Below are 21,889 nucleotides of genomic sequence, written 5' to 3'. Positions count from 1 at the left end.
CGGAGTTTCAGCCACCCGTCAACTATGGCGCTAGTTGTAGGCAAACACAAATGGCGATTCGTTTGGGAAACTCAAGGATGTTATAAATAGAGGATGTGCCCATATGTATCTTCATCCTATTAAATCGATTTAGCCAAAAAAGCAACCGAGCATCGGCACGCTTGATTGGCTACTCTTGCTCATTCCATCGTCTGATTGACTACTTTCGTTTCCGCCATGATTGTTGGCTCAAAACATTGTGATTCTATTGGGTGGAGTGGGCAGAGTAGGGGTGGCGAAACTGTAACGCATGGCTTCAAGATTTTGTTGTAAGGGCAGATCCTCTATTTTATAAGATCGTTGGGAAAATTGGTCTCGCGAAGAAGTCTGCTCGGTTATTCGATTTCAATGGGCGAAACATGTAAACGTGGCTGAAATTCACCGGCAGCTGGTAAAGGTTTACAGAAAGACTATAATGTCTCGTCAGTATGTATCAGAATTGTGTTGAAAGTTTTATTTGTGGCTGAGAGAGAAAACATCTCTGACGAGAAGTTCAGCGGCCAACCCAAGCACGGCATCAACATACTTGATCACAGCTCGCGTGGATTGTTTATTCAGGATTGATTTTCACCTGTTCCCGCACTTGAAGGCGTACATAGGAGGCCGTCGCTTCAGACGAGGAGGTGGAACACTTCGTGACAATGTGACTGAATACGCAAGGACAGGATTTTTACCTAAAGGGAATCTTCAAACTCATCCCACGATGCGACAAGTGCCTCAACCAATATGGAAACCATGTCGAAAAATAACGTAATGCATGTACTATCTGTTGGCTGTATTGGTTGTATGAAATGATTATACACATTTTTCTGTAGGCTTTGTAATCTTACTTCCTGACTACCCATCGTACAACTTACAGCCAAGGGTCACAGTTGGCTAGCCTACCGTTTCCCATTGTTGGGCCCCCTGTCTGTGTTGTTAGGGTAGTTTGTATAATGTGAAACCAAATTAAATTTAAATAAAAGTCAAAATCAGACCATAGCAAAAACTGTTACAGTTTTGGCAAACCATGATTTCCTTCATCAGATATGATATGTCTGATGAAGTCAATTATATATGTTGGAAACTGTAACAGAGGTTATTAACATAAGGAAGCATTTCCCAACCTTTTTCAACTTGCGGCACACTACGGATGTTACTTGAATTCTCGCGGCACACTCATATACATATTATTATTTGTAAATATAAAACACAGTGGTATTTTTCTGTGATTATTGATCTTCTTCTTACAGAGAAGAAAGCTCTTTCATTAGTTTTTCCCCCGTGGTAAATCATCATGCTTATTCTTCATTCTAATTTAAAAATAAAAGACAATTGCAATGTAATATTGGACTCAGGTTTTTAAAAATACGCTTTCTTTTTGAAAACTGTATCCAACCTTTTACAAAGAAGGAAGATCACTAAATAACGAACGAACAAACAAATCTCTTTTACTTTTAAAACACAAATGTAGGTAATTTGTCGAAAGGATTGAATGATATTTAAAATTTTCAAGTTACGAAATAGTCTGCAGTAATAAAGAAGCAATAATGGTCATAACAATGATAATTTTTTTCAGCATTAGAAATGTACAGAACAGTAACCTGGTATAAAACTTAAAATTGTAGATTCATAATGGAGGTTCATAGTAATGTGAAATACAAATATACATTTTCCCTACCTTTTGCGTTTTGATTGCTATAAAATTAATAATTTTGTTTCGATTCCTCGCGGCACACCAGCGGCCCATTCACGGCACACCGGTTGGGAAACGCTGACGTAAGGTTTTGCTATGAACAGAGCTCCAAAAGTATTCAAATTGTTACTGAAAACAAAAAGGAAATTTTGAAGAAGAAACAAAACAAAAGAAAGCTTAAGGCTGCGTTTACTTTAGAGGCACGCTTGGCCAAGTAAAATGGAAGCGCACGTTTGCGCAAGCTTGCTCAGATGGGGGTGTGTTTATACTACAGGCAAGCAACAGCAACTGATCACGCTCCCATTTCATCAGTCAAGATGGAGTCATCGGACAGTGAAGACGAAATATTGCTTGAAAGTCACAGTCACTTGAAAGAGCCCAACTTTGAAGGAGCACGCTTGCCTGTAAAAACAAATTGTTTTGTTTCCCGATGGCAGCGGGGCAAGCTTGTGCAAGCGCGCCCTTGCGAGTGGTGAGCAGTGTAACCGGTTTCGTCAAATCACCACCTGTTTCAAACGCCCTTATAAAAATTTTGTTTGTATGGGCAAGCTTGCGCAAGCGTGCGCTTCCATTTTACTTGGCTAAGCGTGCCTCCAAAGTAAACGCAGTCTAATGATCTGACTGTTCTTACAATTACGTACTTCCGTGAAAGATTAAACTTAACAACTCTATGAGATTTGTTTTACATGAAAAACCTTGTAAATACATTTAAAATAGCATGTAAGCTTACAATTGTACACCGAAATTTAACATTTAGCTCTCCATTACTACATAATACTGAATTTACTGCAAAGTGGACGTAATTGGTGGGTGGTTAAAACAACGAGCAGAGATTGACATTAACGAATCGAGAATTCCTCGTAATCGCGTGTTTTTTTTTTTTTTTTAACTTCGAAGAAGCGTTACAAGAATACCTTTTCATTGGGAGGTTTTTTTTCAACAATGATTAACATGACATTGAAAAAACTTTAATCTCCAAGGTCAATAAGTATACCTCTAGAATAGAAGCTTTGCTTTTTAAAAACAAAATGACTGATAAATGAGAAACTGTTCATTATGAATGTTGCCTAACGTTATACCTATAATCTTTGAATTACTGGCTAAGATGAAAGATATTTATTTTTGTTTTACGTAGAATTATTTCCAGCCGGGACTCTTCAAAGTGGCGTCAATGTTACAAGTAATTCTTATAAAACAATACGATTTACACGCTACTTGTCATGTATAATTTTAGGGAAAATATTCAGATACATTATTCAACATAGTAATTAGGAAAGAACTCCATAGGAAAGACGATATATTGGTAAGGAGTGGAAGAGTTAAGCATATTGCTTTACGAATAATATGCTTCTTAAGCGTAATTTGAAACGAATATGAACAATGTTAGAGTGTTTGAGGGAAGGTCGCAAAGATTAGGGAATAAAAATATTGAATACGTAAAAAAGTAACTTCACAGTGCGCGAATTAGTGGTCACGTAATCGGGGGAACATTAGAGCAACAGACAGTAAGTGTGGTCATGACAGACTAGCATGTGAGTCAAATGGAGACAGGTAAAGAGCATATCAGTTCACTTTTGGAGTTCCGTGAAGGCATCACTACGGACACAGACTGCCTCAGCATTCTGCAAGTCTATAAGGCAAATGCAGTTGATAATAAGGCATGCCGTCATAGGGTTCGAAATTCAGTAACGGAGACAGAAACTGTCAAGAAGAACCACGTCCAGGAGTGTTTTCAGAAGAGAATCTTCATCGAATCACAAGAAACGGCTCAAAGCTGACGATAGCAGAAATAATGGATATCTTCTAGATGTAGAGGACAGTGGTGGAGAAACGAATTAAACATTGGGTTTCTTCACAAAGTGTGATCGTTGTGTTCCACATCAGCTGAGAGCAATTCAGCGAGAAGAGGAAGTGGTGACCTGTGTTCCCTTGCTTTTTCAGTACATGAAATGAAATGAAATTTTTGAGTTTTACGTCCCACATTTATGTCGGCTAGGCTAAAGGAGAAGGTGATGATCAGAAATGAATGAAATGGTGGAATGAAGAAAGTGCGAGGAAACGGGAAAACCCCGAGAAAACCCACGCACACGGTGTTTGTCCACCACAAAGTTCACTTGGCGGAAGATCAGTTCTTGCTACGCTTTCTGGAAATAATATTGGGTTAGGTACCAAAGTGTTCCAGGACTCTCTGTCGTACTTCTGAACTGTCGCCATAGACAACCAAAACAGAACTTCATCCCCTGAAGTCATTGTTAAATGTATGGTGAGATTTCAAAGAAATAATTCACTGGAAAATGCTGGATTCTAAACAAACATTAATACGAATTTCTACTGTGAACATTTGGAGAGGCTAGTAACAACACTACGAATAAGAGTCAATCGCCACTGTGTCATCGTCCACCGTGATAACGCCAGGCCACACTGCTCATCACACGCCAAATATTAATGGACTTTATATAAGAGGTTCTACTCCAGCCGTCCTGTACTCTTGACTTGGACTCTACCAATTACCAGCTGCTTTCTGATTTGCAGACGCCATTGAAAAGAAAAATCTTTGATGATGTGAAGTCTGTGTAACGTGCCTTACCACAACAGTTTTCAGCTCAAAACTTCAGGAGTTTTATCGTCGTGGGATTCATTCCTTTCCAGCAGGTCACTAAGAAATCAATCTATTTCGGTTTTCACTATGAACAGTCCTAGATGAGTTGCAGTTCGTGTTGTTTGCTCTTATTCAGTGTGATTTATTTAAAACTCAAGGGTTTCATTTGGGTCTAGAATTTCTAACTGTAGTCCGATTTTCATGCCGTTTGTGGCAAATGATCAAGGAAGGATGGGAGATTTATGGAACTATGTTTACTGGTTTAATTCATCCGGAGTAATATAGACCGCGCCTGAAGAAAACCAGCAAATATTCGCCAGTGTACCTTGCAATTGCAATGAGGTGCGGCACGGTTTGGAGATTTAAGTTTTCTTCGTTATATAGCAACCTCGCCAAGATCAATAAGAAACAGGAAACTGGGCAGTTGCATTGAGAATTGTGCTGTACAGTTCTGTGCTACTGTGTGAGTTTATTCGGGATACAGTGAAAATTGTGTATTCTTTGAAGCAATATGAGCTTATCGTTAAAAGTTCTTGGAGAATGGAACCCGTTGTTGCTACGCAAAGGGCATTTAGAAACAAATTTTCCTCATCTTCTGCCCCAGACAGGAACATAATGTGATCTCTAGTGAATAAATTGTAAGAAACAGGATCGCTTCTAGGTGCCACAGGGAAGTATCGGACCCCGCAGGCGGGTGTCGTGGAAGATGTCAGTTATCGACTCCTTGAGTCGCCCAAGAAATCTCTTCGTCGTTTGTCGCAAGAAACCGGTTACAGCTATTCAACCTGTGAGTGGGTGTTACTGGGGATACTACTACTAAAGCTTAATTTCTATTCTCACCAACACTTAATTTGTGCTCTTCAATTTTGCTTTAAAAATCCAAATCTTCATTTAAATTCTAAGGTACAGTGGCGAATATTTGCTGTTTTTCTTGAGGCGTGGTCGATATTACCCTGGACAAATTTAAACTAGTAAACATAATCCCATAAATCTCCTATCCTTCTCTGATCATTTGCCATACACCGCATGAATATCGGACTTCAGTTAGAAATTCTAGACCCAAATGAAATCCATGAGTTTAAAGAGAATCACCTTGTATCTTCAGACTTAAAACGGTTAGTTTGCATGTACTAAATAAATACTAGTAAATAAGTGCTGAACCTAAGCGTGCACCATTCCGCTGAAATTGTAACAGTTCGTACGTCATGCCCTGCTGTAAAAATCTTCTGAGTTGAATGCGTTTCCGTTATTGCTTCTTAGTGTTGCTGTTTCAAACAGCAATGTACAATGTGAGCCAGAAACACTTGACGGTTTTTATTCGACGGTCACTGTCCTCGGAAGTTCAGTTGGGATAGTGCACTGTTCTGTGCAACAACTCATTGTCGCGGCAGAGTAGTTTATAAAGACACAGGCTATCAGAGCTACTCCACGCAACTTTCGATGCAAGTTTGGCCGATTTGATGCCCTTAGTGGAAATACTCTGTTGTTATGGGTATCGAAATGACGTCCAGACGAACTTATGAAAGACAGCAAATCTTCATAACATCCTCGTTCGTTATGTACTCCAAAAAAAGCGTATCGTGGATGGGACGCGATCTTGGGTAGACAAGCTATCGCACTTGGGTTGGCGAATACAGCGTTCGCCAAATCCTGTACAAAAATCTTTACTACCATCCTTAGAAGATGCAAGTTGTCCCTTGGTTTACTGAACAGCACAAGACGAAACGACTTCAATTTTACAAAGATTTCTTGAAGCTTTTGCAAGTTGTATGTGACAATGTGAACAGGTTACTGATATTAGATAAAGCCTATTTCCACTTGTTCGGGTGTATAAACAAATAGACCTGTCATTTTTGTTCGTCTAAATGATCCGTAAGAATTGATGAAATGTAGCGCAAAAATGAAATCATGGTGAACTGTTTCCTCCGACAGATTACGGGAGTGTATTAATATGCATGACGGAACACTTACGAAATGTTTTCAAGATACAGCAATACATGTTAATTCTCATTTCTTTTAAATGACAATGAATCTTTGTGCAAAAATAAATACATATTTCCATTTTCATTGAAGTGCTATTTTATTTTAAAAACTATCAGGTGCGACCCCTGTACTTCTGGCGCACCCTGTATATCTTACATAGTGGTTAAAAGAAACTCCTTTTTAGCTTCGCTGCAGTCGGACGAAGCTATAAAATAATGTATTAAGTAGAATTTCTAGTATTGTTAATGGTGTCAATTTTCTTTCGTTGCAGGACTGGACACTGGAGCGGAGTGATATAAAAAGTATATAGTGTAGAAGCAGATCAAGTAAACAACATGGCGACCTCCAGTGTTGCTGACTTTTTCAAAGGGCGTTGCATCTTTGTGACCGGAGGCACAGGATTCATGGGCAAAGTGCTTCTGGAGAAGTTACTGCGATGTTGCTCTGACCTTGACACTATATTTATCATGGTGAGACCAAAGAGAGGTTGTGAGGTAGCCACGCGACTGGAAGATCTAATTAGTTCTCCAGTAAGTATATGTTTTTCCTACATTTCATAATTATATACACACACCGACAAAATACGGTATATTGCATAATAAGCAGACAACACAAAGGTTAAAAAAAAAACTCGTTGAACAATGAAATTACACGTAACTGTAAAAGTACTGGAAAGAAACTCTTTAACAAAACAAAACAAAAAGGTTAGATTTAAACCTGTACAAAGAATAGAAAAGAAAAGATGAAAATGCCAAAAGGAAAAGAAAGAAAAGAAAAGAAATGCAGCAATTACTGTATAAGCAAACATGAATCAAGGCTGACTGCCACGCTCGTTATTCTATAGAGTTTAGAAGTACCTAGTTTCAATAATTATATCTCCAAAATTATTCTGTCATCCATTTGGTTTCCAAGGAGTTTGGTTTGCCAGAGCTCCTATATATATGAGTACGCGAATAGCAAAACCCGTTAAATTCACATTTTAAAATTTGTGGCAAATCGAGAAAAAACTGTTTAAACACGTCAAAATTGTAAAATAACATGTAGAAACTTTTTTTTTTTAAAAAAAAGAGAAAGAATAATGTGAATGTTGGCCTGCCAAAAGCTGTGTAATTACACTATTCTCTGAATTAAGTTATTGAAGAAAATAATTTGGATTTAACAGTTTTTGCATATGTAAATGCAAATAACAGCTTTTGCATCTGGATGAGCGGCAATTTTTGTTGAGGCTCAAGATAGATACAAAACCTGTTAAAAGCAAGGGAAAACAGAGTCAGAAATCAGTATTATGTCTACTCAAACATTGGAAAAGTGTATTATAAATTGAATCACTGATTGGAAAAAGGGAATAAGTGCATCAGACCTAAGTTTTCAAAAACGCTAAAAAACCTTCCCGAGGCGTTGTTTGTATTTGTTGTAAAAAGTGTATAATTGATTACTTGTAGCAAAAGAACTAACAAACACTAAGACAAGAAGAAGAATCCTGTATTGCAGCACTGCAATTGGTTAGATAAGCTTAAAAATGGAAAAAATATTCCCTTTTTCCAATCAATTAGAGTTGAACGCAATTGTAATTGTGTGTAGGGCATGTAATGTGCAGTTTATGATAGAAAGTTATGAAAATATACATGCTGAATACAATGTTGTGTGTTAATCTTGGATATATGTATCCGAACTATCACGCATGTTAGGCTTCTAACACTTTTATTGTCACCGTTCTTTTTCTTTTTCTTCTTCTTCTTCTTCTTTTTTTTTTTTTTTTTGTAAAGCACATGTTATTCGTACAGCAAGAAAAGTAATACAATAGACAGCTGAAAAAGATACGTAGCAAAATATGTTGTCAAAATAGAATGACTTTACATAGGGTCCTATCCGTCTGCATCTTCGTCTTCTACAGTTTCTTGGTCAGTGGTTTTCCATGAACAAATCATCCTATAAAACTTTTTGTATTGGTCAGGTATGCATTTGATGATTTGTGAAGAATCGTTTATCTTTTTCTGATTGATCGGGACTTGCCAATCGTATGCCTTTGATGTTTTCAGTGGAACATTTGGGACATTACTTTTGAGTAATCGAAAAATATCAGTTCTTAGTTCATTGATAAACTTATGAGCTTGCACATAACCTAGAGATTCTGCTTTATAAACAGTGTCTTTATTTACGTACTTGATATTTCACTGTTTTTTCCACAATGCTACCTGAAGATTTCTTGTAAGAAGGTTACCACCAATGTTTAAAATCTAAGATTTTTTCATTGACAACTTCGTAAACCTGAAATGGAGTATCAGTATTTCTTGCATTCGTAATCATGTGGTTATACTGTGCTGGTAAATAAATGCGATTGTGTCGTTTGAGTTCTCGTTTGATTATAACAAAATGTCGGTCACATGGTAAAAACTGTGACCTCTGACAGGCAAATATTGCTGTACAGTGGTAAAGCGTTCTGACACGATCAGACTGAAAAGCATTAATGTCATTGTATGATTGCAGTTTTGGTATTGTAAGATCACCACTTGTATCACTGAAAACACGTAAATCTGTAACTGATTGGAGCAAATATTTCTCTATAGATTGTGCAATGCGAAGACAAGGCGAAGTATCGTAACGTCAGCAGAGGGCTCTAATGGTTGTCTACATACACACAGTCTCACAGTTGTGGTGGTATCCTATAGTGATTGGAAGAAGAAAATAGGAAACGTAGTTATTTCCTTTTTCTAATCAACGAGATATTTTGTCTTCTACATTGGTCATATAGAGTTGCCCAAACATTCCTATTTTCTACTCAACGATGTAACTATCTTAAAGGAACACATCTGCTATCTCAGGTTAAAATCGCAAAAAATGTACTTATTCCCTTTTTCCAATCAGTGGTTCAATTATACATTGTACAGATTGGTGCAAATGAATATTGATACATAAATACTACATTAATTTTGTTCTGAATTGAAAACAACTGATGCAAATGAGCAAAAAACTGAGTTGTGTAAGCTCCTCTTCACCATCTTCTACTAAATGGAAATCCATATCGCCGTCGTCCTCTGATGCAGCACCATTTCCTCGGTTTTGTATTTCTGCAAGAACCTCTTTGTAAAACGTAAGTTTAGGGTTGCTTTCCCAATTTTCACCAAAATGTAACAACAAAAGCCGCTTAACATCATGCAGTTTCTCTTCTTTGACATAGTGTTCCCATGGAACAGAATCAATTGGTATATTTCTTATTGTCTTTCCTAGCTTGCTAATCGGTTTCAAGTTGCCTGTCTGGAAATTGCAAAATGGTTCTTCTTTGACTAGAACTGTTGTACAGCTATTGTTTTTAGCAAAATAATTTTGCGAGATTTTTGAAATTGAAAGTGATAATTACCAGGTTTTTTAAAGATTTCCTCAGAGCCATGTTTCCAGTCCATGATCTCACAGTTTTTTTCCTAAATATACAACAGTACTCAACTTTTCAATTATTTCTTCATATTTTTCAGGAGTTTCTATGAGGCATTGTTTTCGATTTCCCGTTCAATATTACCAAACACACGATCTGGAGGCATAAATAAATCAGTGTTCTACTACTAGAAAATACAAAACAATTTTTACACGTGAATGTGCTTCATTTGTCTAGTAATTATTACAGAAAAACCGATTAGCACAAAAACACGTGACGAAAAGTTAGATTAGGACGTTTAGTATTTCAATTCTTAGTCCAAAAACAAAAAGTAACCAAAGCAAAGACTGCAAATATTGCCAAGTGAAATTTCGAATAATTTACCAAGAGTTGCAATAAATATTCAGACTACTAAACTAACCCAATACAGTACTAAACCTCAAACTGTTTGAAATATGGAATTAACCGGGTTTATTTCTGTTTTTCTCATTATGTTGTGTGCAGCTTTGGGACTTAAGGCTGTTGCTACCTCTTCGCTGAGTCGAGTTTTCCCCTATCTAATAACATTGGAACTTTTTTCGTGTTTTTCTCAGCAAGCAATGAACAAATCCTTATAAAAATTTGCATGGAGTCAGGTCGATAATAAAGGATTTGTTATATGAGCTTATAATTTTATTAAAAGCCTCCAATTAAGTTATTCATTCCCCCCTTTTTTTCATGTGAAGATTTGCAACAACGCATTGACGACACTGCGTTCTCTCTTCTAGCAGGTTGCGGTGAGTAACTGAAGGTTACTTTGAAGTTTCAACATTGTCCACAGCTGTGAGGAGACCCTTTTCAACCATGACATATTTATGGCATTTCAGTGAGGAAGCGTTGGAGTACGTTTTCTTTGCTGAAAGTAGAAAAAAATAAACACAGCGAGAACAGATCCATTCTTCTTTACATTAGCTTTTTCCCCCGTCAAGTATAGACAGTTATAAGTAATTAGAAGCGAACTGTCTATATTGAATAAAGATACTTTTAATGTATACGAAAGCGAATGTCACTTTATTATAATTATTATTATTATTATTATTATTATTATTATTATTATTACATTTTTCAAAACATGAAGAGACATACCTTTCTTGACTCCAGTGCCCATTTTATCTATATATGAGGTATTTATAATAAACTTCTATACTGGTAAAAGAAAAGCTACTTTTATAGTGACGTATCTTGCTAAGAGAATTATTTGTATTTTATTTATTATATTTCAATTTAAAATAAAGTGTATCGTTTGTAACAAAGAATAGTGCTCAAAATAGTACCTATTACCAGTCAACTATAGATTTAGATCAAACATAATAATGGGCAACAACACCAATATATATTGTATACATTTAGACCCTATTGGATCAAAAGATCCAATATATTCCAGACAAAAATTTTCTTGTAGGTCTTATACCTCGAGAACTACATATAGCGTACCCAAACTATGACTTAACTTAGTATGATGTGCTTATTGCGTAAAAAATACAAAAACTCGATTTAAGGACCGTTCAAAAATGTTGTGGGCCCTGATCCACAAAATTCAATATATTACATCCAATCAAAAATTTTCTTGTACGCCCCATATTTTGACAATTACAAAGTGTGGGGCCAAACCAAAACTAACAATTTACTCAGTATGATATGCTTATTCCGTAAAATATATATATATATATATATATATATATATATATATATATATATATATATATATATAAAGATTCAGCTGCCATTCAAAAAATTTGTGGGCCCTGATCGAAAAAAATCAATATATTTCACCCATTCAAACATTTTCTTGTACGTCCCATATTTTGAGAACTATATATAGTATAGCCAAACCAAAAAGTAACAATTTAGCCCGCATGATGTGCTTATTCCGATACGAAAACTCGATTTAGGGCCCATTCAAAATTTTGTGAACCCTAATCCAAAAAATCCAATATATTTAATACAATCAAACATTTTCATGTACGCCTTATATCTGGAGAACTACAGGTAGTGTAGCCAAACCCAAACTAACAATTTACTCAGTATGATGTGCTTATTCCGTAGAAAATACGAAAACTCGATTTAGGAACCGTTGCTAACTTTTGTGGCCCCTGATCCAAAAACTAATTATTTGGCAAGATCGCAATCTTTTTATGCACTTTTTGGATCATTTTTAAAATTCTGAGCCAAGATCGCTATCTTTTGATCCATTTTTTGAATTATTCCTAAAATTCTTGTTTTTATATATTTTTTATATTTATATATAAGGTGATACAAAGAAAATTTAGGGAATCAATTGATCTGATTGAAAATTTGTTTAAATCTATTTTATAGAATATTTTAGATTTGTTAACTATATTCCTGTTACGTGCACATTTTTTAAAAAGATATCTTTTTAATCTACATTTGTATTATTTCTTTACTCACTCGTGAAGTATATCTATAACTTTTGTCAATTTTTAAAGTTGCTTCTTAGATAAGTTTCGCGAGTTGTCCGCAAAATTTCGTTAACATCTTATTTGAACTACTTTTTAAAATGGAATGTGTACGTTTAGAGAACTTGTGGTTTGATCTTACAATGTACATAGTATAATATAACAAAAAAATAGTTTTTACGTACTGTAACACTGTAATCTCACTTTAATTTACCATAGTATATTTTTCTTTCTTTTTTTGCGTGAAAGTAACATTTGAAACCGAATTATTTCTTTCAAATTTATACGTGAAATGAAAATTGTTTTTTAAAAAAACTATGACATACTCATTGTATAAATAAATGTGAAATATTAGTGTTTGTTTGATTTATTTGTATTGATTGAAGTAAATACTTCGAGTGTAACTTTGACCACTTATCAACAAAATTAAAAAGTCGTAGACCAGTATAATTTAAGCAAGTTACTTACTTGATTTGAGACATATTTTTGGAGGGGAAGAGTAGAAATTTTACTGGTAACATTTTTTTTATTTAACTTTTCCTTTATTTATGTTTAGCGTGGCCTTGTGAATTTTGTTTACTTTTTTTTTCAATGTAGAAACTTACCTACGGATTTTGGAGTATGCTCATAGATATTTAAATTGTGAATAGTGCTTCGGTGATATTTAGCATTTTGATTATACTGCTTGTTTATTATTTTTTTAATAACTTCATTTACATAATGTTGTGGCTTAATGTAACGAAGTATTCCATCACATATTTTTATACTCATACGGTAATGCTTTAGTTTAATATGTATGGCAATGACAAATTGGTGTACCTCAACAAAAAAGCCCTATATTTTAAAATGAAGCATGAAAAAATAATGCATAAAATTAAAATTATTCTGTTAATATGTGTTGTACTATTTATATATATGTTGTAGCTATAGATGAAATTACGCGTTCGCCATCTGGAAAATAAATATTTCTTATTTAGAATGCGTAAGTTACAAGGTTATTATTAGCAGGTAACACTAATAAGTCCCTATTCCCTGTTACCAAGAAATAAGTCCCTATTCATATTTCGAAAAGTAATAACCACGAAAAGACGTTACCAAGAAAATGATGTTTGTATCTACATTAACACTACATATTTCATTATGTATAGATGTTTTCTTGTGTAGTAAAAGAATCCCTGATATTACACTTCACTTTCTCCTGCAAATGTGCTCTGTTAGAAGGGTAATGTGTGGTCAGTTCTTCAGTTTCCCAGTTGCCTCACGATACTGAAACAACACCGAAAAATCTGTCATCATTAGGAATAGAATTTGACAGCATTCACGCTAAGAACACATTTGTGTAACAAAAAGTTTATTTCTAAATTTCCTTCGTATGTGGTAAAAATGAAATTATTATTATTTAGCATAAACATTCTATACTACTATTCACAGTTTCAAATACATATACACAGGTAAATAGCCAGACCAAAAATGTAGGGGGGGGGGCTGAAGTTAGGGGAGCCCGATCCAACCATATCATAGTTTATCACCATATTATATAATTCATTTGCAAGCGTACCGTGAAAAGTTTAGGGGGGCAGCGAAAATTTAGGGGGGCAAACCCCTAGATCCTCCTGGATACGGGTCTGCATATACATATATATAATTATTCTAAAATGCTATCTCCACTGGTTTACCTGTTTCCGTGAGGTTACAAAAGTCAAAGAGCGCTGGTGTTTTCAATGTGAAAACCCAACTGGTGTCGGCAGCGCGGCCAGTCTCTGGTCAAGGAAACACCGGCAAGGAGGAACCGATGTGGTGACCACAAATTTTAACTAAATTACTAGTGCCAAGCTGCACTGATATTCATTGCTCGTTACAATCTCTTGTGCCAAGAATTTCCTATTATTATTATTATTATTATTATTATTATTATTATTATTATTATTATTATTTCACACAGGAAATTTGAAAATAAAATGAAATCTGTAAGTTTTACGTCCCACAGTTATGCCGGTTAGGCTAAAGGAGACAGTGATAATAAGTAATGAATGAAATGGTGGAATGAAGAAAGTGGGAGAAAACAGGAGAACCCCGAGAAAACCCATGCACACGATGTTCGTCCACCACAAAGTTCACTTAGCGCGAGCTGGGATCAAACCAAGGACCCCATGCAACTGAGATGAACGCTCTACCACTGAGCCACCGCGCCCCCCACACAGGAAATTTATCTGCTATCACAATCGTCTGCTAATTTATATTTGTATAACCAATCACCAGGTGTAAGACTGAAATACATGAGATGCAAGAAGCACCTTGCTATGTTTGAAGTAACCACAAGAACTCCGAATGAGACTAGACGAATATACTAAAAGCAATAGGTTTAGCAAAGAAAATAAAGAGCACCCCCTCCTTCTCAGTGCCATAAATCTGTCCTCGAAAAGGACGAGAGGGCTAGAAAATTTCATTCCACAGATGTGACATGGACAGAGTTTAAAAACCTGTTTTAAATGGCTAGCCCGCATTTCCCTCACGCTGCTAATACAAACAGGGAGAAGCAGATATCGCATTGTTGCAAATCTTCACATGAAAAAAAGGGGGGAATGAATAACTTAATTGGAGGCTTTTAGTAAAATTATAAGCTCATATAACAAATCCTTTATTATCGACCTGACTCTATGCAAATTTTTATAAGGATTTATTCATTGCTTGCTGAGAAAAACACGAAAAAAGTTCCAATGTTATTAGATAGGGGAAAACTCGACTCAGCGAAGAGGTAGCAACAGCCTTAACAGTTTATGAAACTGAATATGGAAGATGGATTCAACTGTTTTTGCATCTGTAGCCATAATGGATTTGACTCGTTTGGAAATTGGCACATATTTCAATGACAATTTTCAAGTTAAAATGTCATTTTCTACTGAATACTATTTGGAAATAAAAGCTTTCCAACTGAGGTATCCACAGCAACCACTATCTCATTTTTTTAAAGACTGGATTTAACGGGTTTTGCTATTGGCCTACTCATATTTTCCGTCCATCCGAGAAACAAAAGAAATTCCAGAAGTTCTTTGTGGATGACTACCAAATTTCGTTTGAGTTGGTTTTTGGATGTGATATTCAAACCGGAAGTGGTAGAAATCAAGCAGAGAGAGCGAAAAGTGGTTCCATGTATCGACTTAGTGCTTTAAGAATAGGTACTATATTTTCTTTTAATCTTATATTCGAAATGGAATGACAGGAATCAATCACCTTTGGTTTTAATGTTAATTGCCATGAAATAAAACCCGTAATAGATAACTAAAAGCGGTTTTCTGTATTCAATTAAGTGATCCAAGAACATACTTCATCTCCAATCAAAACTCTGTATTAAAACCAGCAGTGAAACAATTCAACTACTTCCTGTTTTAACGCTGATTGTTATTCAGTAAAAAAAAAAAAAAAAAAAAAAAAAGACGGTAACAGCGACAAGCGCCTTCTTACAATCAATTCGTCTCAAGAATATATTCCATATCCCCTGTAATCTCCGTATGAAAACCGTAAGTGATAGTAGATTTGCACCGCTTCTGGTTTCGATATTAATGAGAAATTATTACTCCGTACAAACCAAACTTTTTCGCGTGGTGTACACGTGACACTGCTATTTGTTTTTTTAAAAGAAATCAAGATCACAAGGATAGTATGTATCGTACAACCTTAGTGAACTCATCGGATCTTCATAAAACTTATTATAGTGGTACACTTTGACTCTTCGCACGCATATGAAGTATTTCCTTGTGCAATTATTTGGTTCCCGCGTTGTGTGTCAACAAAGTTTGGATTTGGTCTTCAGTATTTTTTTTTTCACCTAGAACAAAACTAATTGCTATTTTGAACAACAAGTAACGGTGTCATGTGTATAGAAAAGTATCGAAAAACCATTAGGGAAAAGAAGGAATATTGTTACTCTCAATTATTAAGTGCTAACAACGTAAATTGATCTGTATATTTCTGTTCTCTCTGCAGCTTTTCGACGAAGTTCGCAGCAAAGACCCGTCGCTGTTGAAGAAAATTGTAGGTGTTTATGGTGATGTGTTGGAGGAGAAACTAGGAATCAGCCCAGAGAGTGAAGCTGTGTTGATTAGTAAAGTGTCAGTAGTGTTCCATTGTGCTGCCAATGTTCGGTTTGATCAGAAACTTAAAAATGCTGTTAATTTTAACACAAGAGGCACACTGCGAGTTCTCGAGCTGTGTAAGAAGATGAAGCATTTGGATGTAAGTACCCATAGTAAGTGTTCATAATAATAATAATAATTGTTTGTCTCTTACTGCCTAAACTTACCTAGATGTATAGAGTGGTTCATGAACTACGCAAAGACTGAAACAACTGTATTATAGTCTAATAAAATTGCTCGTACCCAAAGTATAGAAACTTACACATTTTAAAAACACTGTAAAGTTCTCTGTAAGGTAGAGCTTAAAAATGGTACACGGGAATTTTGGGACCTTTCCAATCACCGTTTATTATTTAAAAATCCTCCTATATACAGTAATAATAATTAAATCTGAAATACCAAGTCCTTTTAGATGTTTGATGGTTTTGTTGGTGAGCTTGTAGGGACCCAAAGGCCGAACGTCCTAGGGTAATAGAATTTAAGGCTCTTGTGGCCAAGAAGTGTACGTAAAATATCTCGCAGAGACCGAGCGTCCTAGAGAGGAGCATAAAACTCCGTTAGAGAGTCTTACAGAGTGGTTGAGGTTTTTGCAAGATGCAGGCGTCCAAGAGAAGGAAGCTCTCAAAGACCAGGCGTCCTAGGGAGGAGCATAAAACTCCGTTACAAAGTTTTACAGAGTGGTTGAGGTTTTTGCAAGATGCAGGCGTCCAAGAGAAGGAAGCTCTCAAAGACCAGGCGTCCTAGGGAGGAGCATAAAACTCCGTTACAAAGTCTTACAGAGTGGTTGAGGTTTTTGCAAGATGCAGGCGTCCAAGAGAAGGAAGCTCTCAAAGACCAGGCGTCCTAGAGAAGAGCATAAAACTCCGTTACAGAGTCTTACAGAGTGGTTGAGGTTTTTTGCGAGGTGCAGGAAACTCTCAAAGACCAGGCGTCCTAGAGAGTGGTAAGATTAAAATCAGTCGGTGAAGATTGATGCCTTCTGCGGTGCTGTGGCTTCTTTTATTCTGAAATGTTTCTAACTTGATTGGCCTCGTTATTTGATGATTGTTGACGTTATTTGATGAACAGAATTCAAGCAGCCATGAGCTACATACTGTATTTGCAAGAATAAAACTGTGTGAGAGGTCTTACTATCCTAATGAGTATCAGCTCGGAAGTTGTACAGACACAGAGATTACCTAGATGAAGTTACTACGTATCCAGATCATCAGAGAGATGTCACTCTCATGTATCATGTGGAGTGTTATTTCATAGGTGATTGTGATGGGTTTCCTTCTCTCTCATTCATTTTGTTGGGCTGATTTTCTTCTAATATAATCTTGTAGATGCGTCAGTTTCGTTCATTGGTTATAGATGGTTTGGCACTATAAGATGTAAAAGTTACCGCTGAAGAATAAGAGGACATTGAGTTTTCTTTTAAAGATTTTCATGGTAGCTGGACGATTTTCTAAATTTGTGGTAGGTCTCTTGTATTAATGTTGATTACGATTTCATTGAGAGTAGGTTAGATTTCCTTCTTGTCTGTAAGTATGAGGTTATTGAATTTTGTCCTTCCGTTCTCCTCACAATCCACTCTGTAGAGAACGCGGCTTACTACTTACACTTTTTGGGCTATAGTGGAATACTGGTAGACTGCTTATCTCTGGTTTGTGAAATCCCTGGTTCGATCCCGGCCAAGTGAGTTTCTGGTGGACCACATCCTGTCCGTGGGTTTTCTCGTGGTACTCCTATATCCTCCCACATTCTCATTCCACCAATTCTTCCATCATCATTCATTTGTCTTGATCATCCGTCTCCCTTAGCCTGAAAGGCATAACTGTGGGACGTTAAATTGAAAGATTACGTGTCATTGTGATTTAGTCACACGTCTCTTTCGTTGATGACCAAGTTTTGAATAAATCTCACCATACAGTTGACATTTAGTCTCAACGATGATACCATGTATGGAAGTAGATTAAAATACATTCCTAAATTTTCGCATCCATAGTTTTTACTGTGTTGATCTTGCACCTATGTCATGCTTCACAGACGAAAGACATGAGTTGTGAAAGACACAAACGAGATTCAGTGTAGAAATTTTCATCGCACTAATGTACACATACTTCTGTAATTTATATTTATTTGCTTATCTCTAAACAAAACGTATATTAAAATGTTTATTATCAAATCAGGATATCTAGTTGATTCAGAAAGTTTGAGAAAAGAATGTGTAAAGAATCTGAGTAGGATTCAAGTTCTGAAATAAATAAATAAGTGAAACTTCCAATTCTTCCACTGTCTTTTCTTAGCACTTTCATAGTACGTACTGTATCTATTGAGATGATCTTTGTGTTTCATGTTCCAGAATCATCGGGGTGGGGAGATTTACATAAAGACTGTCATTATTAGCACATCTTTATCCATTTCCGATTATACAATCCAGTAGTAGAACGAAACTCGTTTTACAAATTGTTATAGCAAACGAATAGCAGAAAATACTGAATGAACCAATCAGAACTTCACAGGTATTTGAATCTAGTAAAAGTACGAGAAAACTAGCGAGGTGAACTTGCAGACGAAGTACTTGACTATGTGTTATACGATATACTTACATATGCTGAAATTACTGAGCAAATATGTAAAGCAAGTTGAAATCAAACAGCAAAGTAAACACCTTGCACTATGTTTTCACATTAAGGATGAGATGATTTGGATGTATTCTTTTGTGAAGTTTGGTACTTGATTGTTTGGTGGAATTTGTTGTTGTTGTTTGTTGAAATTTAGCTTCCCTTTTCAGCACTGACGCCATGTAAAACGTGCTCCTATACTTCAAGGCGAAAGTCGAACCACCATAATAAGTTCAAATTTAAGTGCTTTTCCACCGGGAATCGAACCTGTAATCACATGTTTCAAAAGAACAGGCTCTAGCCACTAGATCAGTAGGGAGGGTGGAAGCTAGGTTTGCCCACTGTTACGATTAGAAATTGCTATATCAGTAGGAATTATTGGTGCTGGATCATCTTCTTTAATCTGGAATTTGTCCTCATTTATGTTCCATATGATCAGCTGGTGTTCCTCTGAAGAGTCGCTACTTAGTGTGTGGAATAAATATAAATCGTCATAGTTTAGAAAGAATGATTCTGGATTCTTCTTACTTCGAAGTTGTCATCTAGTTAAGGTTCTTGTCCCTGTACAATGACTATAGATTTAAGTGATAACACAGAAGTTGTCGTTGAGGTTGAAAGGTGCTTTGCGAATTCCTCTATTGTGTCCAGACTTCTATAATACGGTGGGAATTTTATATTCTTATCTGGAATTATAGTATCTGAAGTAGTTTTAACATGATGTGTGTGGCGCAGATACACACCGACAAAATTGAATCGACAGGGAACTCCAAGCTACCCTGCAAAAAAAAAAAAAAAAAAAAAAAAAAAAAAAAAAAAAAAAAAAAAAGCGGAACTCATAAACAGGAATCATCAAAATGCTCGTTTCACGAACTGAATCCAAAGTGGGGAAAGAAGAAAGAGACGAGAGGGAAATATGGAAGTATTATTTTGCCACGAGTAGACGAAAAACAAAAATCACTCAAAGGAAACTTCAGTCAAGCAAGAACACCTAAACCAAAACATATTCACAAATAATATAAGAATGCATTGTATTGGATCAGAACAAACAGGAAGAAGGAGAAGAATATTTCATTCCAGTATAATCCAGAAAACGAATCAAACAAAGGAGGTAGCCATCTGAGGTAGTGACACACTTCAGCAACTTTCAAGACAACATTAAAAACTCTCAAATAATGATCAATAACAGACAGAGAGCAGTGGGAGTCTCTTTTCACATTACAAGGCAAAGAATAAGCACATTTACTTGTGTAATATGGGATATTCCGACTAACTAGATAGAAATGAAATCAACATGAAAGTAGAGAAGTAGAAAATACGTCCCATTAACATAACAATGATTCAAACAGAGAAAGGGCCATCTCCACTTATCAGATTATTTTCAGCAGGAGTAGAAGACGAACTTACAACACACGGCCTTCAAACAACATAGGAAGGTGATGAAGTGTAGATCCTGCTGATCCTACTGATCCTCTGCTGACATTGCTACCGATATAAGCATCCAAAACATATATGGTCCAGTCAACGCGTGTGTCTCTGTTGCGGGAAGGTCTACCCAAGCTACTGCAATCTACCTTACAAAACTAACTTACTTAATTGGAAGCAGTAGCTACTCAGCCAGATCACATAGCACCAGTGAATACCGACTATCCACATAAGACTTTACAAACAGCAGTATTTCCAACAGTTATCAGAACCAACAGGGAGCCGCACGAATAATAGAAACAACCAGATAAGAACCACGAACCTGATAATGAGTTAGAATCAACACCAGAGCAAACAGTATACTAAGCAATAGCTAAGCAACCAACCTCCGAAACACTCAGTTGTGTCACTGTTATTTTCTCCATTCCTACTCGCCATGATAACATACAAAGAATGGTCAAGAGAATACAATTGTCCATACAGAAGACTCTTCAGACTACAATAAACGTACTTGCAAACTAGAAAGAAGACATCTGCGTTACCGGACCATCAAGAAAAAAATAGGTAACATAGAAGTCTCAGCCAAACACGGAATAACATCAGGAAGAAAAATCGCCCACTGACGATGCAACTGCACCTTCTGCACCCCAATGATCAAGCAAAGACCCAGATCAATAAAATGCACGATTATATAATTAAAAATGTTACAGACGTTCCACTAGCCAAGCATTTCCTCAACACAGACATTTAAGAAGATATTCCAATTCAACTTAGTTATTACCAGTGACAGATGCATTTGTTTGAATTTTGCCAATCCGTTGCAGTGTGGTTTTGCCAGACAAATTCCTAAGCTTGTGGCCTGACCGAATACTTTTGATTTTTCCTGGTTCTCACGTATTGTTTTCAATTCCGCTCACAAAGCCACAAAGTTGAAGAACCTTTTCGGTTTTTTAATCTTTTACTTATCATTATTAGTTTCTTCCTGCATATTTCCTTCTTCCTGAATGCATTCGACGAGATAGAAACCGCGACACAGTCGTGCCGACCTATGCTTTAGTGTACTACTTGTATGCAGAAAGGACACGTAGATATGGCTGGTGCTTCACTTCTCCAGGGCAGGCATTCTCGAGGGGACCTCTTTACTTTTACTTTTCTCTTTCTAGAAACTAAAGAAATGTGGAAATAACACCAAAAACAATGGCAAGAATCTATCATTAAAGCTACACAAAAAAGGCATTGAACTGAGCTACTTTAATGGTAAGCATGGACTCGACGAATAAACAAAAATTTTGTCTCCACATTAACCAAACCCACAGAGAAGATCTTCCAGCGATAACTGAATTTTATCATATCTACTACAGTCCGTTTATATGTAGGGCACATACTTTTCAAGAAAACACCAAAACCCGCTTCGCTGGTCTAAGCAAGCAATTGTGCCTTTCATCCATGAGGTCACGGGTTCGATTCTCAGAGACTGTTTCTTTATAACCCTGCTTCCGACAAAGGAGTTAACTATCAATTAACCAATCAAGGAAGTACCATAACTCAATCACAAAAAGATGAAATACCTATAAAATTCTCATTATTTAATTAAGAATAAGAATTT

At 36.2% G+C, this 21,889-nt stretch overlaps 1 protein-coding gene across 3 annotated transcripts in view; it reads left to right on the top strand.

The window, feature by feature from the left end:
• The window catches only part of LOC145662457 (putative fatty acyl-CoA reductase CG5065), a 139,504-nt gene that overhangs the window by 77,432 nt on the left and 40,183 nt on the right, over positions 1-21,889 (top strand). For all 3 annotated transcript variants that reach the window (XM_081728052.1, XM_081728051.1, XM_081728053.1), the window contains exons 2-3: positions 6,568-6,826; positions 16,107-16,355. In XM_081728052.1, the coding sequence (XP_081584178.1) occupies positions 6,632-6,826; positions 16,107-16,355 (444 nt within the window). In that variant the 5' untranslated portion in view covers positions 6,568-6,631. The remainder of the gene's footprint in view (positions 1-6,567; positions 6,827-16,106; positions 16,356-21,889) is intronic.

Source organism: Thermobia domestica, chromosome 10 (assembly GCF_964235325.1).
Source record: "Thermobia domestica chromosome 10, izTheDome1.hap1.1, whole genome shotgun sequence".
NCBI lineage: Eukaryota > Metazoa > Arthropoda > Insecta > Zygentoma > Lepismatidae > Thermobia > Thermobia domestica.
This window is presented reverse-complemented; position numbering and strand designations above follow the sequence as displayed.